The following is a 22,207-nucleotide window of genomic DNA, read 5'->3' on the forward strand; positions in this document are numbered from 1 at the left end:
CATATCGGGTTGTCATCCGTTATCCGCCGGTAGAGGCGTTGGATCGTTGATAAGGCACATGGGGTCAGGGACCAAAGCAGGGCTTTCCAAATCCAGGGTTGCCAGAGCCGACAAGGGTCAGTCTGGGAGAGAATGGCCATAAGGATAAGGGAGTTGGCACTTTGGGTTCGAATAAAGGTCGGGATCGGATGGCGTTTCCGCAAGGAAGCCAGTCGCCATGGTAGACGGGAGACCAATGGCATGCTCGGGAGATCTCACCGAGTGTCGCGATTGTGTACAAGGTTCGGTGAAACACATTGTACGTTGACGAACAAGGTCAAGTCGGGTTTAGATTCATCGTTCTTTGACTTTGTGAAAGCAGCAAGCAGGTGTGGCAGGAGGTGACGTCGGCAGCTCGAGGCGGTCGGTCTCGTTGATCTGCACGATACTACTTGTAAGGTAGAGATGCAGATAGCGGCCTACCTCACCGATGTACACATCCATGTTCCGGTCTGCTGTGCACCCTGATTTAGCTGCACAGATGCCGCCAATCGCCTTGCTATGTATGTACGGAAGTATAAGTGCACAGCACGGATGGCGGGGCGATGCATCGTCGCAATACTGATGTCTCATTGTCCAATGGCCTAGGTAGCCATAGGTGGGAATGTTGTTAGTGAGCCCAGACGAAGGGAAAGATATTTCGAAAGCAGCAGAGACATGGGTATCAGTACTCCGTACCAAGGGAAAGAGTCATCTCAATCTGCGCATGTGAGGCTGCGATCTAGGTAACAAAGTATTGTAGGATCTCTATCTGAGGTGGCGTAAACCTGCATGGCCGAAAGTCGGCGGCAATACCATCTTGACGAGTGCGGGCACTGGGATCTGGCAGTTGGCAAGCGCGACCCACGCGGCTCTTTTTTTTTTTTTTTTTTTCTTACCAAAGGTATCTCGTGCGCGGGTTCCTGATCCAAACAATTACCTAACAAGCACCCGCCATGCAGCGTCATGAGGTGCGTGGTAGCTAGTAGGTATGTACTGAGAAGTTCTGATCCATCAGGTGTCGAGTGCAAAAATTCCACGTCCGAACCGGCCGACTGCAATCGGACCCCTGCTCAACAGCGCCCGCAGCCGTTCGTTCCATGCTCTCACGGGAGGCACTAGACATGATTGCACATGTGAATGATTGATACCCACGGGCCACGGATACCGGTACTGTACTCCGTACGGTCCGTACCCAACGGCAGCAGCAACTCATGGGCAGAGAATGTGAGGTGAGGTACTACGTATAGACTAGCGAGCAGGCACGCCGCACACATGGAGGATATCTGCGTCTTCCATTGGGTTGGTAAGACTTTGATGGTTGCAGTGCGTCTTATCTGGTTGGTCCCCCACATGGACCACTCAGAGGCTGTCTCTCGAGCATCTGACGGGCGCACATGGGTGGGCGCCGACGGGAGAGCGTGGGAGGGCTCTTGCTTCTCCTTGGATGCCTGCCTTTGGTACCTTGACGAAACCAGGAATAACCGTCTTGCACCACATGGCAACCGTCTGGCGCGAGTGAAGATGTCGGCACCGTGGCGGCGAATTGCGTGCGGGCTGCGGCCGTCGGGTGAGGTCAAGGCCAACCTCGATATCTTGCTTGCCTTTTTTTTTTTCCTGTTAGTTTTCCTCCAAACTAGTTACTCCCCTAGACAAGCATGTTGGTACGGTATTCCAAGATGTGCGCAACAAAGCGCCACCGTGTTGCTGGTGTTGATGGTTTGGCCGTGAGGTGTTTGGGGGTTCCATTTGGTTGAGCTGATTGATAACCTGAACTGTCATGTCGAAAAACGGCGCGGTGGGCATGCCCCGGCTAGTGTGGGATTCCTGCCTATTATCTGACCTAGCTTCCGTAAGTACCTCTCCTGGTAGGAAATACATGGAGTTTGGAGTGTGTGGCAGCCAAATGCTAGGTATCCCTATTTGGCTTTCCAGGGGAACGGCCAGTGCGATTGGAATAAAGGTACCCGTAGACCTAGGTAGGTTAGGTAAGGAAGCCCCCAACCTTCATGTTTCCCCTACGAATGAAATCATACCCTCGGCCCCTCCCCCTTCCCCCCCGTCCCCCCAGTGGTCCCCCTCACCCCCAATCTCGCGCGAATAATCCACTGTCCCGCCTGCCGCTTCCCGCTTCCCCGTATGATGGAGTAGTGTAGCGTATTCATCCGCACACCATAGTCTCATAGGTACTGAGGTAGGCGGATGGGCAGTGACCGTCAAAAGAGAAGGAGAGGAAGGGACAACAAGAGAGAAACTTGTGAGAAGACGGGAACTACTTTACGAACCTAATGTTACCAGTGCCTTGTTGGCCAAGGTAAATAGTTACCTTCGCAGCAGCCATCCATCTCAGGTAGGCCGTACGGGCAGCCGGAACCTAGCTAAGGTACCTTAATCAGGCCAGCCTCGCCCTTTCGCACTTTGCGACGAACTCCAATTCCCTCATTCTTCCCGGCCCTGACGAATCTGGCCCTCGAATCATTGACAGATATCTGCCATGGACCCCCGTCTGCACTGCAATGCGCGCTGCATCGCTCACAGCCCTTTCGATGGAATTAGACCTCACCTCGCCATCCTCACCACGTAAGCGACCCTGATTATTTCTCTTTTGTCGTCACGTCTTTTGTATTCACTCTCTGCCCAAAGCCTCCTCTGCACGTCGGGAAATTCTACACCCCCCCGATCCATACTGTGTACAGTGGGGACCCATTAGTTTCAATACACCCACCATTTTCCTAACCACCTGCATTTTCACCACACCACTTCCACTAGCAACCAATTTATCAGATTTTGGATTTATATAGTAAAAATATAGTCAAAAAAAAAGCCTAGAACTTGCTCTTTAGTACCGTATATACTATCCCTATGCTTTAACTACTACGTAAAGTCTACGTAATAAAGATTATATAATAGCCCGAATCTTTTTTTATAAAATAGCTTCCTACGCTATAATTAATTACTACTTGAACTCTTCTATATCTAACTTATTCTTCTTTAAGTAGAATGCTTTTAGGTATAAGTAATATAGGTTACCTTTTATAAGTTTTTAATAATACTTAATTAGATTTAGATTAGGTAAATAAGGGAGCTATTTAAGCTAGGAGATTCCCTAAGTTAAGAGCTACTTAACTATTCGACTTAACGCGTAAATAGGGGTATTATCCTAGATAAAATACCGTATATTATTTATAATAAGTAAATACCCTTTTTTTTAATAGTTAATATAGCTATTTATATTATATCCTTACTGTTAAGAACGGCTATTACGAATAAAAAAGACTAATTTATTCTTATCCTTTACTTATACTATTCCCTATATTATAATAAATATATTTGCTTTAATTTGTTTTAGTATTCTGCCTTTGCTAGCTGCTCGGGCGATTCTCGATATCGGTTACACGGTATTAATACACGGTATCAGTGGATACTCACACTGTCTCGCTAGACTATTTTTTTAGATTTTCCAACTTTTTAACTTTCCCTCCTGCAAAGTTCATAACCACGGATTATGGACGGCGATATATTTGCTTTAATATAGCTTATAAAATTAATAAATTCCTTTCTCTAGTAGTTTTATAGTAACCTAAATACTTATTAGGTCGGGGTAGAGGTATTATTTTAATATAAGCTCTTATTAGAGAATTAGGCCTAAATTATAGAGAATTAGTAATTAAATCTCTATATAAGGTCTTTTTACTAAACTATATACTACTATTAATTCTTTAAAGTTTTTAAACTATTTTTTTATAAATCGGAGCCGTAAAGCTACTACTTCTAGTATTATAAAAGGCCTTTTTATAACTACTTATTTATAATATCTTACTTTATATAGAACCTACTTAATCGTATTAAGGCTTACTTTACTATTCTACTCCGTAATAAGCTATTAATATAGTTACTAATAATTAACTTTTATAAACCTAACTATAGCCCGTTTCTCTATATTTAAAAGTTTTTCTAGCTAGCCTAGCTAGGGCAGGCTTTTAAAGGAATAGGTAATATCGAACTATTAAAGTACTACTTATACTATACTAAGGGAGTAGTTAAGAAGCGATACTACGTCGCAGTAGCTTTTACTACTTATAACTAATATAATAATAACTACTTACTAATATTTAGTTAACTTATAACGTAACTTCTTATTTCCTAATAATTTAAGTTTAAAAGCGCGTTTTCTAGCCTCTATTTACTTAAGTTATAGTAGTTAAGAAGAAAAGTAATATATGGTAGAAGACGCGTCGGGACGCGTAAATTAGTAGGTTATATTGAGACTAATGGGTCCCTACTGTAGTGTGTGCTGTGGGAGTGAACGGTTGGACATTCAGAGGAATATCCGTAGGTGCTGCGCTGCAAAACTTGACAAACCGCTCCCCTTCTCGGCTTCTCTCCCCTAGACTCCCCCCTGTCACCCTGCGGCCTGCCCCCCCCCCCCCCCCCCCCCCCCCCCCCCCCCCCCCCCCCCCCCCCCCCCCCCCCTCCCCCCCCCCCCCCCCCCCCCTCCCCCCCCCCCCCCCCCCCCCCCCCCCCCTCCCCCCCCCCCCCCCCCCCCCCCTTCCCCCTTGCCCCTTCGACACGACACGCCTTTTTATCTCCATCCAATGCCACTTCCTTTCCGCTCCGCCCACGTCTGCAACTTTTGCCCGTCCGTCTCTCGAGGCCCACTACCTTCACCCTCGCCCTTCCTTTTCCCAACCTGAATCGCCGCATCTCATGTATTACCATCGCCTTGTCTACCTTACGATACCATGACTCTCCCGACCTTATTCTCCCTAATCGCAACCCCAGTCATTCCCATCCGTCCTGCTCGCCGCTCAAACTGAGTACCTGACCGAGTACGCATACGGAGTGTGCAGTACAGTCATTGTCTTCTAGCACCAACAAACAGCCACGTCCACATCCGCGTCTACAACACACGTTGCCCGCACAAGTCCTGCCACCGCTATCACCGTACCGTATCTTATTCTCACTCCTCCGCCCCGCTGGCCCCATCATCATCCCGTGCTTCTTCTGCTGTACGACGAGATACCCATCTCGTCGCGTATCGCAACTCCCAACTCGGTTCCTGGTATTCTACCTTACCCCAGACATCGAACCCCGAATCTAGGCACCTCGCCCAGACCCACGCCTTGATCTTCCCGGTCCCGGTCCACCTCCCGGTTGTTGGCCTGCTATCTAAAGAGCCGTCCCCGCCAACCCTCACAACATCTGACTTTCCCTTCTGTTTACTCGCCCTTTGCTACCTGATCAAGCCCGTGCTTCTTGGTTGGCCTTCTGCATTTCCGACCACCACCACTGACCTTTAACCGTCAATCTTCGACATCCATTCCATGGCTCAACCATTCATCCTCGCTGCATCGTATTCAGTGTCTCCTGCGCGCCCTCTCTGAAGCACTGGCAATCGCCCCGACGGTGACTAGCACTATCGACTGTAGTCACACTTTACTCAACCTATGCTGTTTTAGCAGCCGCTGGTCTCATCTGAAGAAAGCTCATCACCAAGAACATCAACACCAACTCACCCTTCATGTCCACGACTTCATCTCCCTCGCCGTTGCAAGGCCCAACTGGCCGTGTCGATGAGAAATCTCTACCCCAGGGTCAGTGCCGCTACATATTGCTCGTACCTGGCATCAAAGGCCAACGATGCGCTTGTGTTCACTTTTCTCTCAATCGATCTACGCCCGGCGCTAGTTGCGACTGTGGGCACATGGCCTGCTATCATGTCAAGACCCCAGAGCCGTCATCGACCAGAGAGGAGGTCGAACTTCTGAAGCAGCGACTTCAAGCCCTCGAAGAACAACTTGACCAGCAGAGACAAGGCGGCCTTGGAACCGTCGTTGCCAGAGTGAGCGAACTGGAAGACCTTGTCGACAAAAGTCGTGAAGAGATAGGCCAGGAGATCAAGGGCTCTTATCGCAACATCAACAGAGTATGGCAGTCTGTAGAGCAGCTTGAGCGTCAAACCTCCCACCTTCGGGAAGCCCTACGCTCCCAGTCAGAACACATGGAACGTGTCAACGGGGAGTTGGAGAGCGTCAGCAATCGACAATTGGAGCTTTTCGACGCCGACGAAAGCATCGAAGAGAGACTGGATCAGCTAGAGTCGGACCATGATTCTTTGGCCAGTCGAGGTGGCCAGGTCCCGAACATGACAGAGGAAGCAATCTTGTCCCGGCCAGACGCTGTGACGGCCTCCAACCGGCAACAGTCGCTGGGTGTCACTCTGTATTCACAGCCCGAGGCCGAGGTCATTCCAGGAGAAACCATCCGTACCTCACCAACCCTCAGCACCGCCGATTCCAACACAAGTTCAAGCAACTGTGGAGCTTGGACAGTTCATATTTCGCTTCTTCCGACAGCCTCTCAGCCTTTCCCATTCGAAAGGGATACCAACGCCTACAAGCGCTGCTTGTCCCGAGGGCTCCACCGGACTGTAGTAGTTGGCGGTCCAGATAGTGACTCTTTTGTTGAGGCTGTTACAAAATCCTTCGGTAGCCTACTCAGAGGAAGATCCTGGATGCCTCTACAGGCCAAGCTTTGCGACGCAGAAAGGCTCCAAGGGCTTCCCATGCTCAGGCCACTGGACTCCAGACTTGTTGACAGCGACTATGATCTCAACTTTCTCAAGAAATTTTGCGGCGTCTGCGAGGCCAACGGCAAGATCGATTCTCTATATATAGCCATGCGCCAGGACAAGTTTTCATGGCACTTTCTACGTAACTCTCCGATATTTATAGAGGGTCTCGAGAATTGCTGGATTTACGATCACTTCTTAGATCCAAACGACCCAGTTGAAGATGATCGCATGGAAGAGCATGATCGACCCTCCGCCGGAGACATTGTCCCGAGTCTTCCAAACCTGAAACGAGCAGCATCCGAGATGTCGCGAACAGCTGGCTTAACAGCTGCCGCGACAGGCAGCGATTCTGACGGCTCTCGAACCAAGACACCCCGGACCTCTTGCCTGCCAAGTCTAGTTGAATCGCGGAGGCGTGTAGAGACTGTGTGAGACACGTGGTTTCTTTCCTTTTCCGTTATTTTCCCCGTCTAGCTTTGGCCTGTAGGATCTGTTTTTACTGCATTTTAGACGCGTGGTTGGCGTCCAGGACCCGTTGATTTGAAGCAGCAGTGGCGAATGTTTCACGAATGAGGTCTTCCGAGACGATAGAAGGTTGATCCACCTGATAGAGGACATTTATACCCATTTCATTTATTCACGCCCAAGGGCACAAAGAAGCACTGTCTTGGTCACTTTCCTACACATGTACAGCGGAATTGGAGCTTCGGAAAGAGACAAAAAGTCCTTGAGATAGTTTAGTGATAGTCTAAGGTAGGATAAGGTAGTCTTGGTCTTTTGAACAAAAAGTCACCTGTCACAATGCTGTGCCTAATTCGAGGTGTAATGGGACTGCAAATTTTCGGCGTGGCAGACTTGTTATTTTTCTCCACGTCGATGGCTCCCGCCTGTGAAATCAAGTTGGCATGCCGGTAGAGCCCGAATCGGAGGACCTTTGGACTAGACGGAAGTAAAATTAGCGGGGAGAACAGGACTCGGAGCCGGTGAGACCCGGCAGGTGCCGGAACACAATGCCTCCCACCTGGCGTAGGTTCTCCGTATCCACTAAACCAAAAGTGGAAATGGTGCCGCTGAGCACAGTCAGCCTCATTCTCCACGACGCTAAGCGGCCGAAGCTCTTTCGGCCTGTAAGCTCCGACTAGTAGACGTCGGGTTGATCAATGGCCCTTTTATCACGTAGTTTCTCTCTCTTTCTCTACAATATTGGCCAACCCTTCCCTCTATAAACCCGCCACCTTTAAAATTCGGGGAACGTCGCCGCGCAGCTCAGCCTTCCTTCGGAGTACTCAATTACTACAAATCAAACAAGCTTGAATTCGCGGGAGCGCGTCCAGCATCTCGCGCGATCTGCTTCCTTATCCTCACCCCTCCACCATACGAGCGCACGCCGTCGCAGATCAAGTTCAGAACGGAAGCGCCATGGACTACGATATTAACATGGACGATGTAGCCGACGGCTTTGCACCTCCGACAGCGACGATTGGCGACGGCACAGTACGTAGCGCACCTGGTGGTGCGACTTCTACTTGCTTGCTTGCTAACCTTTAACGTCAACAGAACATCGCACAACCCGCCACAGCGCCGTCTCCCTCGAATGAACGCGACCTCGAAGATTCTACCATAGTACGTAACAAGGTACACATCCGAGGTCTGGACACATTGACCACGGACGACATCAAAATCTACGTGAAGAGTCATTTTGGTACTCCAGAGAGAGTTGAGTGGATCGATGACGAATCCGCAAACCTGCTTTTTGGGTCGGAAAGTACGGCACAAGAGGCTCTGGCAGCATTGAGCGCCATTGAAATTGCCGACGTAACTCAGTTGCCTCCTAAGGAGACGATTCCAGCCAAGGCCGTCGCATCCCACCCAGACGTCAATCTTCAAATTCGATTTGCCGTTATTTCCGACAAGAAGATACGAGGTGCTGCTGAGCGAAGCCGGTTCTACCTTCTCCACCCCGAATTTGACCCGGAGGAGAGAAGACGACGTGAGGGAAACAGAAACAGATATCGCAATCGGGACGGAGATGATCGTCACCGCAATGGCCGTGGAAGAAATCAACGCGACCGAGACTCGAGCCCTGAGGTGTTCCATGCGAGCATGTATGATGACGATGAGGACACACTGGCAGACCGAAGACCCGCACGTCACCCGAGATCTCGCTCAAGAGATTCGACGCCGCGTGACGAGCGATCCTATGCGTCTCGCAATCAGGAAAAGGAGCTGTTCCCTGGGCGGTCATCACGAGCAGGAAACCGGCAACGAAATCGTTCCGCTTCACCTATGCGGGATCTGGATGGTGACGCAGCCATGGACGTTGAGGCAGCACGCGCGCCGAGGGCCAGCAACCGAAACAATAGAGAAAGGGCATCGGGCATCAGGGATCGTCTAGCTGAAGACAACAAATCCAAGGAACTGTTTCCCATAAAGGGCTCATCGATGGGCAAGACGCATATGGACAGGGTCATGGACGGCGCGGACGAAGCCACGCGAATCATGCAGCAAAAGATGAGCGTGAGCAACGACCGCCACGGCAGGAAGGACCTATTCGATCGGGACAGAGTCGATAATGCAGGTTCAAGTGCTGGATTCTCCATCAAGGGCGCGGCGGCCGCGAACGTCAAGGAGCTGTTCCCGAGCCGCTTTGGAGGTGGTGGCAATACGGGAAAAGAGCTATTCGCTGACAAGTTAGAGGGCCGTGGCCGTCGGCGGCAGAAAGCAGAGGACCTGTTTTCTTAGCGCGTCGATACCTGGAGCGCGTATGCAATCATCTTGGTAGTTGGCAAGATGAAGGAGACTATCTTTACGACGAGTTTGGGAACACAGCCGACAGCGCACGCTGTTCACTTCAATGCCATAGAAACCTGAACTTTCGCCATGGCTAGCGCGATAGACGGCGAACTTCTTTATAGCAACCGATGTGTCCAGGCTGGGCATTGTGTGTTGAATGATTGCTCTATAGCCGCGTATATCGTCCTTCGTCACATTCTTCGTAGTTTCCAGAGGGAGTTGAAAGGATTTTGGGATAACCATCCAACTAGAATACTCTTACGGCTGGGTAGGGAGGCAAGAGCTGTGTCGGTAAACTTTCAGGCCACTGAGGTCTCGTTGGACAGCCACTCTTGTGCATTCATTCATCCCGGAGAACAGAATACCGGGGCGGAAGCAGCTGCTGGTCTTGCTCGAAGTACCCGTATCATGTAGCAGCTGAGGAAGGCACGCCTAGTCTGATGTACTCGCCACTTCCAATCGGTCGAACGCGCCTGACTTCGATCCCTCGCCTGCCCTTGCTCGTTTCTTCCTCCTATCCGCGTACATGGCGATATCTCATTCAAGCTTCACCTTCATGTCCCACTCGCCCTTTACCTCAATCAATCACCCACGGTGATTCCCGCACAGAATCCGACCTCTCTCCTGCTCTTTCATATCAATGTGCCATTCGCCTTCCGAATAAGTCAAATTTGGGCCGTCACTAACAGTCGAGGTACGCGTCAAAAGGCCGTTGAAAAACATCACCTTTTCTACGTCTCTTACGATCGATCTCAAAATTCACCACTGGAAGACTCACAAGACTTCACCGCGTTCGTTAATCTTATACCAAAGTACTCGATGCCGGTTTGGTTGACACACTCTTCACTAGCACAATCCAGTTGCCAACGGATATCTGCCATCAGCCAGCCAACATGGCGGACTTCTCATGGACAAAACCGTTGCCTCCCCGACGAAGAAGATCAGAGCTCACGCTGAGCAATCCACCTCCGGATGAAGAAGAATCTGTTGCGCACCTCGGCGTTCCCTCTGTTCGATCGCGCCAGTGGAAGCCCATTCCCCGCATTGCGAGTCTCGATGTTCTGAGTGCAGCTAGATTGGGCACAAGCAACAGCCCAAGCATTAAATCAGACGGCTCGCAGTCATCCTGTCATCGGCTGTCGCCATCCCCGGCAGAGCCAACTGAGCCAGCCGATACAGCCTGGTACCAAGAGCGAGACGAGACGGAACGTGCTCTCTCACTGGAGCAGATGATTAATGCGTTACACTACACGATGATGACCAAGAATGTCCTCGATCCGGTTCCCAGAGAGTACAACTCCTACATCTTGCACTTATTAGAGGGTTACTGGGATCTCCAGGAGCGGCTGAGGAAGACAGAGCAGGAGCTCGCAGAGGAGAAGGAGACAAAGTTGAAGAGCCTTGAAGAGTTCACCAAGATGTCTGAGGAATGGGAGTCGAAAGAGGCCGACTTCCGCGCTGAGATCAAACGTATGGAACTAGTTCTTGTCGATGTAACTCCTGCAGGTGTTGGTGCAGTGGTTCTGGCGAGGTCTGGCAGTCTCGTCGACAGAAGCGCAAAATCCTCGAGACTTTTCAAGGCCAGGGTCGAGAAGGCTAAAGAAAGTCCCCAGAAAGGTACTTATTCCTTCAATAGTGGGAAGCACTCCTATCCCGTTTGCTGACCGGATGCGCGTAGGTGATGACAGCACCAGCAAAGTCGACAGCCTAGATAACCCACGGATCTCCATGGGCTCTGGGAGTCCCCTCCTGAACCATCGAACCTTCTGTAAGTACCTAGAAACGCCTGCCTTCTCATTTGTACCGTGTACATACTAACAGACCAGTGTCCATGAAACCTAAAGTAGATGACAATGCCGATGTTGAACTGAGCAAGGGTCTGAGAAAGGCCGAACGACGACAACAGCGGGCCTCGAGACGAAGGAAGAAGGAGGCCCTCTTTCCGTCGTTCAACATAGCATGGGATAGCTCATCGGAAGAAGAAGCAAATAAATCAACATCGATTCAGAAGACAACCAGGTTACCTGGCTTGGAGTCTATGAAGCCTCAACCATTACGACGAGCGGCACCATCCGCGCAGATCGCCACTCCAGAATCGTCCGCAAAGAAAACCGCCGTTCCTGGAACCTGTGAGCATGCCGATACACATTACCGGCCTGACGACGCACCACATACCGGCGTAGAATTGGCCGAAAACGGATCGGCCGCAACGGGCATGCCGAAGCAGGAGCGGCCGCCAGGTACCGACCCGGATGTCATGACGGCTACGACTGGCCGAAGAACCTCAGGGACCCGCCGCCATATGAGAGACTTCTCCTTCGACGCCGGAGAAGATAGCGTTCAGCTGCAGGCCCTGTCTGGAAAAGCTGGTATTCCTTACGGAAACGATGTTTCCGTGGGCCGGCCAGCGGCTTTCCCTCCTCAGCGCCCCCGTTCGTCAGATAAAGTAGCTCCAATGGCATCATTTACTGCAGGACCTTCCAACCAGCAGGACCAAACACTTCACAGCCATGCACAGGAGTCGCTGGACAAAGACGAAGGCAATACCCTCGAAACACGCTCTGGGGTTGAGCAAATCGGCGCAGAAGGTGGCAGACAGGCCACGAGACCTAGTCTCCTGGATAGACGGCGAAGCTCCCGCTCACACAAGTCGTCGTGCGAGTCCTTAGGCAACGGCTAGAGAGCCTTCAGCGATGAAGCCTGAGGACGCAGCATGGCTATCCTAACGGACGGAAGTACCACACACGCAAACCAAGCACACATGGCAGCAAGGGAGGCCTTGAAGCGGTTGGGCAACGAGGAACAGGATCAAGGCCGGTCCCAGGTTGGTCCAGAGGCTAGAAGCAGGTATCGCGTGGTTGTGATGGTTGCGGTATTTTGCTCCGAAGGAGCGGGGTTTCTAGCAGAATGTACTTGCTCCAGGAGTTACGGTAGACTACGCTTGCTGCGGTTTCAGGGTCATGTCAACATATCTCTCTCTCCTTTCCTCCCTCCTTGCGTCGCCTGGCTGGAACATCGTCACTCCATGTGTGTCAACCGCGTCCAAAGCCCATAAAATACAGTCCAGATCGAGCCATCGTGTGGACATGACGTGTTCCATCGGATGCTTGGTGAGCTTACGCCCCCCATCATCGGACTCCTCGATCCTTACTCGCGCTTGCATGAAGCCGTTTCTGTCGGTGAGCTGGCGTATGTATGTGCCATGCCAAAATAGGAGACTAAGTTCCGCAAAAGCTCCAAACTTGGCTTGGGAAAAGGGAAAATGGATATGCCACGTGAGCTCCTGGGCCCCCCGCCGGAGACTACTTTTTTCCTTTTCTCCTGTCCTCCGAGAGGCCCATGACCCTGGCCTGAACAACCACCAGGGTTCCGGAGAGAAGCTCGCGAAGCGAAAGGGGAGAATTAAACCAACCCCTGGAACAGATCATCAGGCGAGGCCGTGGAAGAGAGAGGATACGACTGCGGGCCGTGTGCAACGGGCCGAACGCGGATGGATGTGTACAAGCTCACGGCTCGAGTACGAGGTGGTATCTTGTGTCACTTACCATATATCATATATTCACAACATCCTCCGCCCTGAACACACTTGATCAGATTTCATATGTGACCAGAATAACGACTAACAGCCTGGTAGTCACACGATACAATACTTGAAGTCTTGTGATCGATAGTGTCGATTCCAAATATATCAGAGTTGGAAGTGATGAAAACACTGGGTAGATGAGTAGGCATCGAGACAAACTTCTCGCCAACCCAGATCAGTAGCAATGTCCGGCACGGCCAGTGACACAGAATTGGGTATGGGAAGAAAAGCCACTACCAAGCAACAGACTAGTGAAAGGCGTCAGAACCCAACGAAGCCATAAACAGTCGGGAGAGCGGGGGCTTCTTCACGCCCCCCTCGGCGGACGGAGAAAAGCCAGCGGAACGCTACTACCAAAAAAGCTCCCGCTAGTGCCCAGGCTTTGCCAGGTCAGGCTCAACATTATGTATAGAAAAAAATCCCAAAGAGTCTAGACTTCTAGACTTTGGAGGGGGGGGCCGGCGTCTAGGCCCCGTTTGTTGGGGGCCGGACGGAGGAGGAATGCAATTCTATTAGCGGAAGACCGAGTGGCAGAGAGAGAGAGAGAGCGAGGGAGATGCTGCAAACAAACTTGCACCGATGCGGTCACTTGCTCCGGAGGCCCGCCTTTCCAAGCTGAAGCCATTCTGCGCGCACCACGGAGATGGTCGGACACGGATACGGCCGGACGCGGGAAGGGTAATAAAGAGGGTGTGTGACGGATGAAGGCAAGAAGGGAAAACGAAAACGGTCTTGTAACCTTGAACGCCGGCGGTTGATTAGCGAAGGCGTTTCGTTACCAGATTCCTGGGTCATTCTGTTGGGTTTTCCTAGTACAATCCTAGTCCAATCCTAGGCCGTCCACAGTCCCCCCCTCCCCACGAATCTGACTTTGAGCCATGACTACTTTGAAGTACGGGTAGGACTATGATGGCAATAGTGTCGTGTCATTCGACGACTCGACCGTTGCGGTTCCAAGCCTCCGGCGTCCGCATCCTTCTGGGTGCATATTGTATTGCGCGGCGGCTTGACGGGCCCGGGGATGACCGCGTCCAGGGGTCGTGAATCGCCATTTTATTCGCGCAACGAGACTCTTGAACACATCGCCAGAGTGGCCTCGAATAGCGTCTGGCTGAGACATCACTGTGAAGGTCCTCTTCAACATTGTCATGTGCGGAAAGCTTCTGACATCTGGGAAGAAGGGTATCGGATGAACGACTAGGGGAGAGGGAGAAAAGCTTCCACTCCTTTCCCCGCCTCGACTTGACTGTTGAAGTGACTCCACAGAGCTATCGTCTTTGATGACTGAATGGTGTCTTGGGAAATGATGCTTGTTCATAGCGAGAGCTGATGTCAACCACGGATTGCAACTACATCCCGAGATCTTCATCATCATCAGCCGCATCATCATCACTTAATGAGGACCAGGGAAGAAGAGAGCAGAGACATCACGACGCGAACCAGGATGGCATGGTCGCCGTGGAAAGCGTTCTCTGTCCAACCCAAAAATCTGAAGCAGGGAGTCATAACTGTTGTAGACTTCAAGCCATTCTTCTTTGCTTCTCGCGCATTGGCTGCCATACAGCCGCCGTGTATGGCACAATCAGAGGGACACCGTTTGCGTCCTCTGAATATGCGAGCGGGCCAAGTGAAGACAAGAACCTCGCGCGGCGGGTGAAGTATAACGTTCTCCCGCGGCACCGTGGCACCTCAGGGTCCGATACAAGAGGAATATTTTCCAGCAGAAAAGGTTTCAGAAGCGTTGTGACGGCCGCGTGGAACGGCTGCTGATAGTCTGCGGCTAGAGGACCCTGTGGACTGATGGGTGCTAATGGAGGCGTTAAGGGCGGCCGTGAACATGGACGGATTTGCTACACAAGGTAGTTAGTTAGCTGATTCAAGTTGCCAAGCCGCGAGTCGCCGCACCGAGAACAATGGCATTGTCTACCTACCTATTTTGGTTGACGTAACCTAGACGTCTATTGCGTGTTGCCGTGTATGGCATCGGATCTCTGTAACCCATTTTGTGAGTCCAAGATCCCTCTTCTGAAGGAGGTTATCCTCGTCCTCATCATCCTCAACATTCGATGTCGTCTGTTTTCCAGTCTGTGCCATCGGAACCCGGGTCGTACAAACCCTGAATGTCAATGCAGTTGAAGTCCATGTGAAAAGGTAAGACACGCGTCTGTTGGATAGCTCAAGCCCCAACGGTTCGTTGGACCTGTAACCCATAAAAAAACATCTTCGCCTCCCGACGTTGGAAAGTAAAAAAAATGAAATAAAAACCCAAAGATGACAAATGTTAGAAAATCTGATAAACCAGACAAAAGTCAAACAAATGCTGTCATGTATTGTGCGGCTGACCGAGCGCCACTATTATGAATCGGACCAAATGGTAGCTTGAACCGGCTCCCTGATATTTTGCCCCGTTCCCTTCAGACGCATAGTTCAGTTTACTTCAATTCTGTCTCGTCGCATAACAAGGAGACGTGACTAGGACTTTGTACCGCAATGTTGAGAGGGGTGAGGTACCAATGGTATTTTGTTATATCTGTGCACACGGCATGAAGTCATGCTAAAAGTCCTCTAGCGTCTTTGGCGACGAACGATACCGCGAAGTAAAGAGTGCGACGCTTGTGAGGTGTTGGCGCACTAATGGCCTAGACACGAGCTGCGGCCGACGCGTACCATCGTCTGGTGGCATCGTGTAGTTTCACTGTAATTGCGTCGTTATGCAGCCACTTTTCTCCTTTCTTCACTCCCTACCTACCTCTGTCTCTCTATCTCATCGTCAGCTCAAGGTGATAGTTTGCCATGTTTTTCGATAGCACGAGGTTCAGCTTGAATGCAAGTAGGTAGGCGGCGGCAGGAGAGTGGACTGATGGTGGTCTTCGCAGTATGGACCTGCATTGACGATGTGGCTGGCTGTGTACGTGTGAGAGAGTGTTGCGTCGATGGCAGTGTCAAAATGAGATGTGATGCTGTCGTCGGTGTTGGGGCACTGACCATCGACTTTCTGTCATTTTGCCCTACAGAAAAGGTACGTACTGCGAATGTGCAGGCGGCAGTAGGTGAATTTAGCTCACCCGGAAGGGGCACTCTTGGCACTGACTGTTTGACTCGAGAGTCAACACACAGGCACGCCGCGCGACGGGTCTAAAGATTAAAGACTGGAGGGACCAGGGTGGGGCGATATTTGTCATGATGGAAATTTGCGCCCAAGATAGGTTCACCACCAAGCATGTCTCGCTCTGTTCACTCTACCGGCTTTTCTACCCGCAATGACTACACAGTATTCGCACGTCAATACAGGACTAGTGGCTAGGGTCTCTCTTCAATCTTGCACCGGAGCCAAGCTCCGTGAAATGTGGCGTTACTAGAGGCGTGTGGCTTTAACCAGCTGTAGTAAAACAGGGACAAACTACGTCTTGACGCTGTTCTACTTAGCTGGCAAGGGTCTTGGGAGATTGTGTTCGTGAGGAAATCTGGCGGCATCTAATTATCGAGATGCATTACGTCCGGCGATGATCAGGGGCTATTCTAGCTGAGATTTCTGTTCGTATACGGGTTTGAGCAAGACGTCACATCACGGACGCGCTATCAGGTAAAGGACTAGCATACATCCAGGAATTTGGTAGGGAAGAGAGAGAACCAGGGAAGAAGCTGGGAAGTGAGGCTGAGGCTGTGAGGCTTCTTCGAAACATGGGAATCCGTACGGAGTATACCGCATGCACAGAACAGAGAACCATAAGCAAGTGCCAGGCCATGGCAAGGTGCCTCATCCGCCGATAAAGTGTTCGTAAACGTCGTGCGGCATGAGGGGAGGGCGGCGAGTACTCCGTAGAGCGAGCGAGCGGGGTGGGATAGGAGAGTGGGAGGTGGATCGTGGATGGATCTCCATAATGTCTGGGCTGCGGGGCTCCCCGTCCTGATTGAGGAAGAATTTGGCTGAGATTATTTGGCTGTGACGATTGTTGTTCCTTTTTCCTGTTGTCTGTTGCACGCCGAGATCGAATCGGGGTGAACCACAGCCGCGGATATGAGTAGTGATATCCGTTCTGCAGGTCTGGGAACCGGTGAGGGACCAAATTTTGGAGAGACTGTTTTTGTCATCCCTGTCGTGAAACCATCGGGTCGGGGGGGGGGGGGGGGGGGGCGTTGGTTTACCGATGCAGTTGAGGTTGCATTCCCATTCCCATTGGCATTTGATCTGGAACTTGGGGTTCGATGGGGAATCGTGTTTCCTTTACCATGAGATGAGATGAGATGGGGATGGGGGCCGGCCTGTTTGTCCATCTCAGTCTTTGCACAACAAACAAACAAACATACAGGCTGGGTATCGTGTGTCTAAGCCAGGGAAGGGCAGGGGGGTATGTTTTGCCAATCATTGACATCCCGCCCTCGCAGCCTCAATGTCCTTAGTATGTACTCGCATTTATGTTGGACGCATGTCCGGCATACGTGCTTGAGGAGAGACAACAGCGTGAACGGGTGATCTGTTGCTGCCCTACGAAAAGTTGAAAGGTATGAAACGATGCGTGGGCGCAAGGACGTATCGCCAGTCATCAACATTGTTCGGCAGGGGCTTTAAAAAAAAGAAGGAAATAACGGTCTTCTCTGGCGAACATATCGTTCAGTGTTAGTGTTAAGTACGGAGTATGGAGTACGAACACCATTGGAAGGAAGGTACGGAGTATGGTATGGCAGTATGCACGTCTGCACCGGACGTGCGGTTACCTCGCAGAGCACCAACGGGCAGGCAGACAGACAGGCGGCAGACGGCAGCTGCAAGATCGGGAGACCCGTCTGTTCGCACAGCTATCCAAGGAAGGAAAGGTCTAGTTAGGTAAAGCAAGTCAAGAGCGGATATGACGTGCGGACAATGGATGGGGCATTGTGGGCATGATGGATTCTACAGTAATCCCCCTGTCGTGTCCAGTACAGGCGAGAGGCCCTGCAACGGGGAGCAAAAGCTGTCCACACACTCCACAGTCAAGAGTCCGTCAGATATGACGAGTCTGATGTGAGAGAGTGGCGGGAGAGTGGGTGAGAGAGAGAGAGAGAGAGAGAAAGAGAGAGACTGTGTTCGGTTGGCTTGTCCTGTTGTGTCAAGACGGAAACAACGCGCACAGCAGCTACGCCAACGGGAATCTCGCTTGACGTGTCAGGACTCAGGACTCGCTCACTCTCACAGGGCCTTACCCGCGCACCGCACCTTACCTTACGTACGGGTACTCAATTGCAAATACCTTACCCGCCTGGCCCTGGTCTAGCCTCTTGTCTCAGACACACAAGAGACCCAGTCCAGGGGCGAGAGACAGCAGGCACCCGTATAACGGCTGAAGGGCTGAATGGCTGGCCGGTGGGCTGGCACGTTGCAATCTCGATATGATGCTGCGCATGCGGAGCACCGACCGGGAGAGAGAGAGTGCCTGTGTGCCAGGTGTGCAATGTAGGTAGCCAAAGAGGCGGTGGGTACGTACCGAGTAGTCTATAGTGTAAGGTATCCGTACTCCGTAGATATTCGTGGCCTGTACATTGGTAACGGCCTGGTTGGTGCATCATGGATGATGAACAGGCCAGGTTTTGTTTCCCATCCACCCTGTCTGTCCTCCCCCCTCCCCTGTTGTCGGGCTGAGATTGGAATTGAAGCTTGCCCATGCTTGCTTGCTTGCTTCCTCCCACGCCTCCTCCCCTGTCGCGTGGCCTTCACTATTACCTAGTCTGTTCCCGTGTCCAGTGTGTGCGAATATTTGATAGCTACGTTGGTGGGGACCCGGGAATGCTACAGAGAGCTTCTGCAAATCCCACTCTCCGTCTCTTGTCGACTTCGATTGTCCGGGGATCGAATCTTCGTACATACACTACGAATATCCGTACTTACGTACCCGCACTGGAGAGCGGGGCACATCCCCATATACCGCATGCATTCTGCTTACGCTCTCTAAATGGCGACGGCCTCGCTCACCCCTGCTCGCGAGGCTTCCCGCTATGAGAGCTGGCTCCATCCTTGTCACCTCCCAGCTCCCAGTCTCCTGTGTCCCCTTGTCCCCGTTCGCCTACGCTTATGCCGCTGGCCGACCGTTGATCGACGGGAGCCCATTGGCCCGGCGCGCAGAGCATGGGGTGAACATGTTCCATAGCCGTCCCGACCCAGAGTCGTCTATCTTACGAATACTACTCTATATCATTTGCATCCGTTCGGATCCAACCCAACTCCTACGGATACTGAGCACTCCGTAGGGACTATTCCATTGAGAACCACTACTCAGCCCAGATGCAATCGCATCTCAGATTCAACCTCACATCGTTTTTCCAGCTGCTGGCCCAGAGGCTTCCCAAGAAATTAGGCGTGCCCCCCCCCCCCCCCCATGTCTCTTTTTTTTTTCCTGTACTCTACTGCACAGTATACGCCAGACCAGTTCCACTTGATCTCACACCTCCCCCCTTTCTCTTTCGTGGCCGTTTCCTCATGGACGACCAAAACCTGTCTAACCCCTCCGGGCATGATCACCAACTACAACGGCAGCCGTATTCCCACAGCGTCGCAGTGGCACCCAAGAACCGCCTAGGTCCCCCCGCTGCCCCTCCCCCCAGTACACCCTCCACTGAAGTCATGTTTAGATTGGATCCTAGTAACGCAGATGATCGCCGGGCTTCCGATGTGATGTGGAATCATTTCGCCAAGGAAGTCTCTCAGCTGCTGAACCCCTGGACCGCAAATGTTCATAACCTGTAGGGGACTCGGGAGAGCGAAGAATTGCCATGTCCCTGGGGTTAGTATGCTTGGTTTCCAACATCCGTCCGTAGTGTATGAACACAATCATTTTTTCCTCTCGTCATGTGGAGACAGCAACGGTCTCTTTCGCCCGTATGATACGCACGTACTTTCAATCTTCTCATTTTATTTTCTCTTGGTCAAGGCCCTGAAAACATCTCCCCTTGACCAAATCTTTCTTAATCATATCGCTGTGGTTCAAATGAAGTAAACAGACCGGGTTGCACTTTTGATGACACTGGTGATGATGCATGCCGAGAATGTAATCAATGACGACAACGTCAAGGAGGAGAAGCGATGCGAGATCTGCAGTCGTAGAACGAAGAGGAACGGCCGCCATTTTTTTTTTGTTCCATTCAAATGCACGCTGTGTCGGGCTACGGGTGTCGACTTAGCCGAACGATCCAACGTCTTTTTCTTGTGGTTGCAAACGGCCCGTATGGCTGGGTCTAGTCTTCCTGGTACGTTCTGGATATGGGTCGCCGCGGACCAGGCCCTCACCCTACTGGTGACCGTCGTGGTTCTCTCTGGGCGGTAGTCTGAAACGGTCAACGGTGACTTGGTAGCTGCGCCGGCGCTTCGGACGACAACGCCTCTCACCTTCCCTAGGCTCACGATTGGTCGAGCTGAGATGGAGGACTCGGCATCGTCCATGCGTGCTCACACAGCCCGTGTGGTTAATCACGAAGTGGGTGTCACTGAGGCAAGACACCGGAATACTTTCGGATACTGCGCTTGGAGAACGACTGGCTGGTTTTCCCTGCTTGTTGTTGTTGGCCAAGTTTGCTTCGATCGTTCGCCCTAGGTATCCGTAGATCTGGTACGCGCCTGCTGGTGCCTTGATCAACCAGGTTTGAAGACGACTGGTCCCTCGTGTACCGGCCGGCTTCCTTCTTTTGGCTTCAGGTTCTCTTCCTTTTTTTTTTTTCTTTTTTTTTTTTTTTACCACGCAGTCCGTACACATGGCCATGATTCGCTTGGTCGCGAGGCGAGCTGAGATTCTGATACATATTACGTAGATCTTAAGAGACGCAATAAAGTGACAGGCCCCAGGGTTGAATAGGGCGAGTGTGCGAGGCTGGCTGGGTGGCTGTCCCCGCTATGTTGAACTTTTCTGGGTCAAAAGAGCCGCAGATCCTATTTGATCCCATCAGCACGGCCTTGGTGCCAATTCGCTGCCAGGTTGCTGCCATCCGCTGGTGGTACTCCGTACCAGGGATCGCCAACGGGACACAAACATTCCGAGGGCGGGCGACCAGGGTCCAGCGAAGATCACGGTGCACCGTGGCACCTCGTTTTCCGCCCTCCCCTCTTCTCCTGTGCTTGTCGCTCGCCCCTATTGATGGACAACCGAATGCCTCGCCAATTCCTCAACAGTTGGTGGGAGCGCGCGCGGGTGCGTGCGTGCGATGCGAATGCGTGGGTAGACGACGACAATGATAACGACCACCGGTGGCGATGCAGAAGGCAATAGACATTAGACGAAAATACTCCTTGGGCCTCGGCAGCAGATGTGAAGATGTGCGAACTATCTGTCAGAGTGCTTTTTGATTGATTTGATAGACGTCGCTGTCGCGCTGCCTTGGCCACGTCTGTGCTCCTTCTCCTCTGGATATTTTCGGTTACAATTCGTCATTCCTCAAGATGATGTACGGGATATGGTCGCGGGAAGCGGGAAGAGGGGTCTCTTCACCTCGTCCTTGCGTCGTTTGAAGAATTGTCATGGCAAAGCCACAAGAGCAATGGTAAGTTGGGTCGGGTTGAGTTAACCATCTCGAGTCGAGTCTGTGTCTTTGACGTCGTCTGGTGTCCGGATTTAGGGATCGGCCTCGAGGAAGAGAGGCGGTGGTGGGGGCTAGACGGAAATGGAAGGGAAAGATGGGAAAGATACATTGGCCGAGGTCACTTTGTTACTTTCCATTCCTCCCGTCTACTCTCCGTCTCCGTCTCCTTCTCTTTTTCTCTCCTGCCTTCCTAACGCCGTCTTCGTCGAGTCTCGCCTTCCCTGTACAGCCAAGATAGATACATCAGGTAGGTAGGAAGGTAGGTGCAGGGCATCTCGGGGAAACATTTGTGAGGAAGGCACTCCGTACGAATTCGCATTGTCCATGGGTCTTGGCTGCCTACCTTACGTATGGACCGATGACGGGAACAAAGTTTCAAGATTCGTATATTTTCATACTCTAACTTGCAAACAGGGGATACCGAGCTCATGTTTTCGTTACGTCTTGGACTTTTCTCCTCCTCTTCTGGACGAATACTTGGGGAACTGTGGTGAGATTGGCCGACATGTTTATTTGACTTTTCAGTGAGCAAGGGATTGAGAATGAGGGAGGGTTCTCGGCCGTGTTCTTACTATGTAGGTATCCCCCACCCCCCACTGGCTTACCCTCCAATTACATGCGGCTAAATCTTCACGTCGATTCCGCATCTGGTATTGCATCAGATTGATTGACCGAATCATCCTGTCTTGGCACATGGT

General features: G+C 51.6%; 4 protein-coding genes across 4 annotated transcripts; 3 read left to right on the forward strand and 1 right to left on the reverse strand.

Moving 5' to 3' along the window:
- Positions 1-12: 12 nt before the first annotated feature.
- CLUP02_10101 (uncharacterized protein) lies at positions 13-2,703 on the reverse strand (the record flags this gene model as incomplete). Its single annotated transcript, XM_049289077.1, has 15 exons — positions 13-82; positions 161-253; positions 313-408; positions 468-503; positions 567-623; positions 711-739; positions 807-854; positions 918-1,014; positions 1,086-1,136; positions 1,193-1,229; positions 1,292-1,622; positions 1,687-1,883; positions 2,209-2,290; positions 2,406-2,529; positions 2,582-2,703. The coding sequence occupies 15 exons, from the start codon at positions 2,701-2,703 to the stop codon at positions 13-15; spliced, it is 1,470 nt and encodes a 489-aa protein (XP_049146221.1).
- A 2,836-nt stretch (positions 2,704-5,539) lies between these two features.
- On the forward strand, positions 5,540-7,024 carry CLUP02_10102 (uncharacterized protein; the record flags this gene model as incomplete). The annotated part of the gene is made up of 1 exon (XM_049289078.1): positions 5,540-7,024. One exon carries the CDS (start codon positions 5,540-5,542, stop codon positions 7,022-7,024), a length of 1,485 nt encoding a protein of 494 aa, XP_049146222.1.
- A 369-nt stretch (positions 7,025-7,393) lies between these two features.
- On the forward strand, positions 7,394-15,658 carry CLUP02_10103 (uncharacterized protein; the record flags this gene model as incomplete). The annotated part of the gene is made up of 31 exons (XM_049289079.1): positions 7,394-7,503; positions 7,623-7,733; positions 7,918-8,086; positions 8,150-9,299; positions 9,375-9,436; positions 9,508-9,533; positions 9,592-9,697; positions 9,784-10,027; positions 10,080-10,176; positions 10,236-11,002; positions 11,064-11,153; positions 11,230-12,040; positions 12,098-12,209; positions 12,289-12,412; positions 12,448-12,564; positions 12,620-12,660; positions 12,751-12,912; positions 12,980-13,018; positions 13,106-13,146; positions 13,216-13,357; positions 13,485-13,614; positions 13,676-13,791; positions 13,888-14,092; positions 14,170-14,222; positions 14,289-14,662; positions 14,753-14,799; positions 14,858-14,913; positions 14,979-15,055; positions 15,144-15,170; positions 15,347-15,436; positions 15,538-15,658. 31 exons carry the CDS (start codon positions 7,394-7,396, stop codon positions 15,656-15,658), a joined length of 5,817 nt encoding a protein of 1,938 aa, XP_049146223.1.
- A 1,997-nt stretch (positions 15,659-17,655) lies between these two features.
- CLUP02_10104 (uncharacterized protein) lies at positions 17,656-21,584 on the forward strand (the record flags this gene model as incomplete). The annotated part of the gene is made up of 21 exons (XM_049289080.1): positions 17,656-17,783; positions 17,866-17,885; positions 17,945-17,993; positions 18,061-18,110; positions 18,142-18,178; positions 18,243-18,321; positions 18,404-18,422; positions 18,526-18,649; positions 18,708-18,783; positions 18,849-19,105; positions 19,191-19,299; positions 19,355-19,491; positions 19,545-19,682; positions 19,801-19,921; positions 19,985-20,233; positions 20,264-20,519; positions 20,577-20,631; positions 20,908-21,121; positions 21,190-21,238; positions 21,289-21,470; positions 21,546-21,584. 21 exons carry the CDS (start codon positions 17,656-17,658, stop codon positions 21,582-21,584), a joined length of 2,388 nt encoding a protein of 795 aa, XP_049146224.1.
- Between the last annotated feature and the right edge of the window lie 623 nt (positions 21,585-22,207).

The sequence above is a fragment of the Colletotrichum lupini genome, chromosome 5 (assembly GCF_023278565.1).
Source record: "Colletotrichum lupini chromosome 5, complete sequence".
NCBI classification, from domain to species: domain Eukaryota; kingdom Fungi; phylum Ascomycota; class Sordariomycetes; order Glomerellales; family Glomerellaceae; genus Colletotrichum; species Colletotrichum lupini.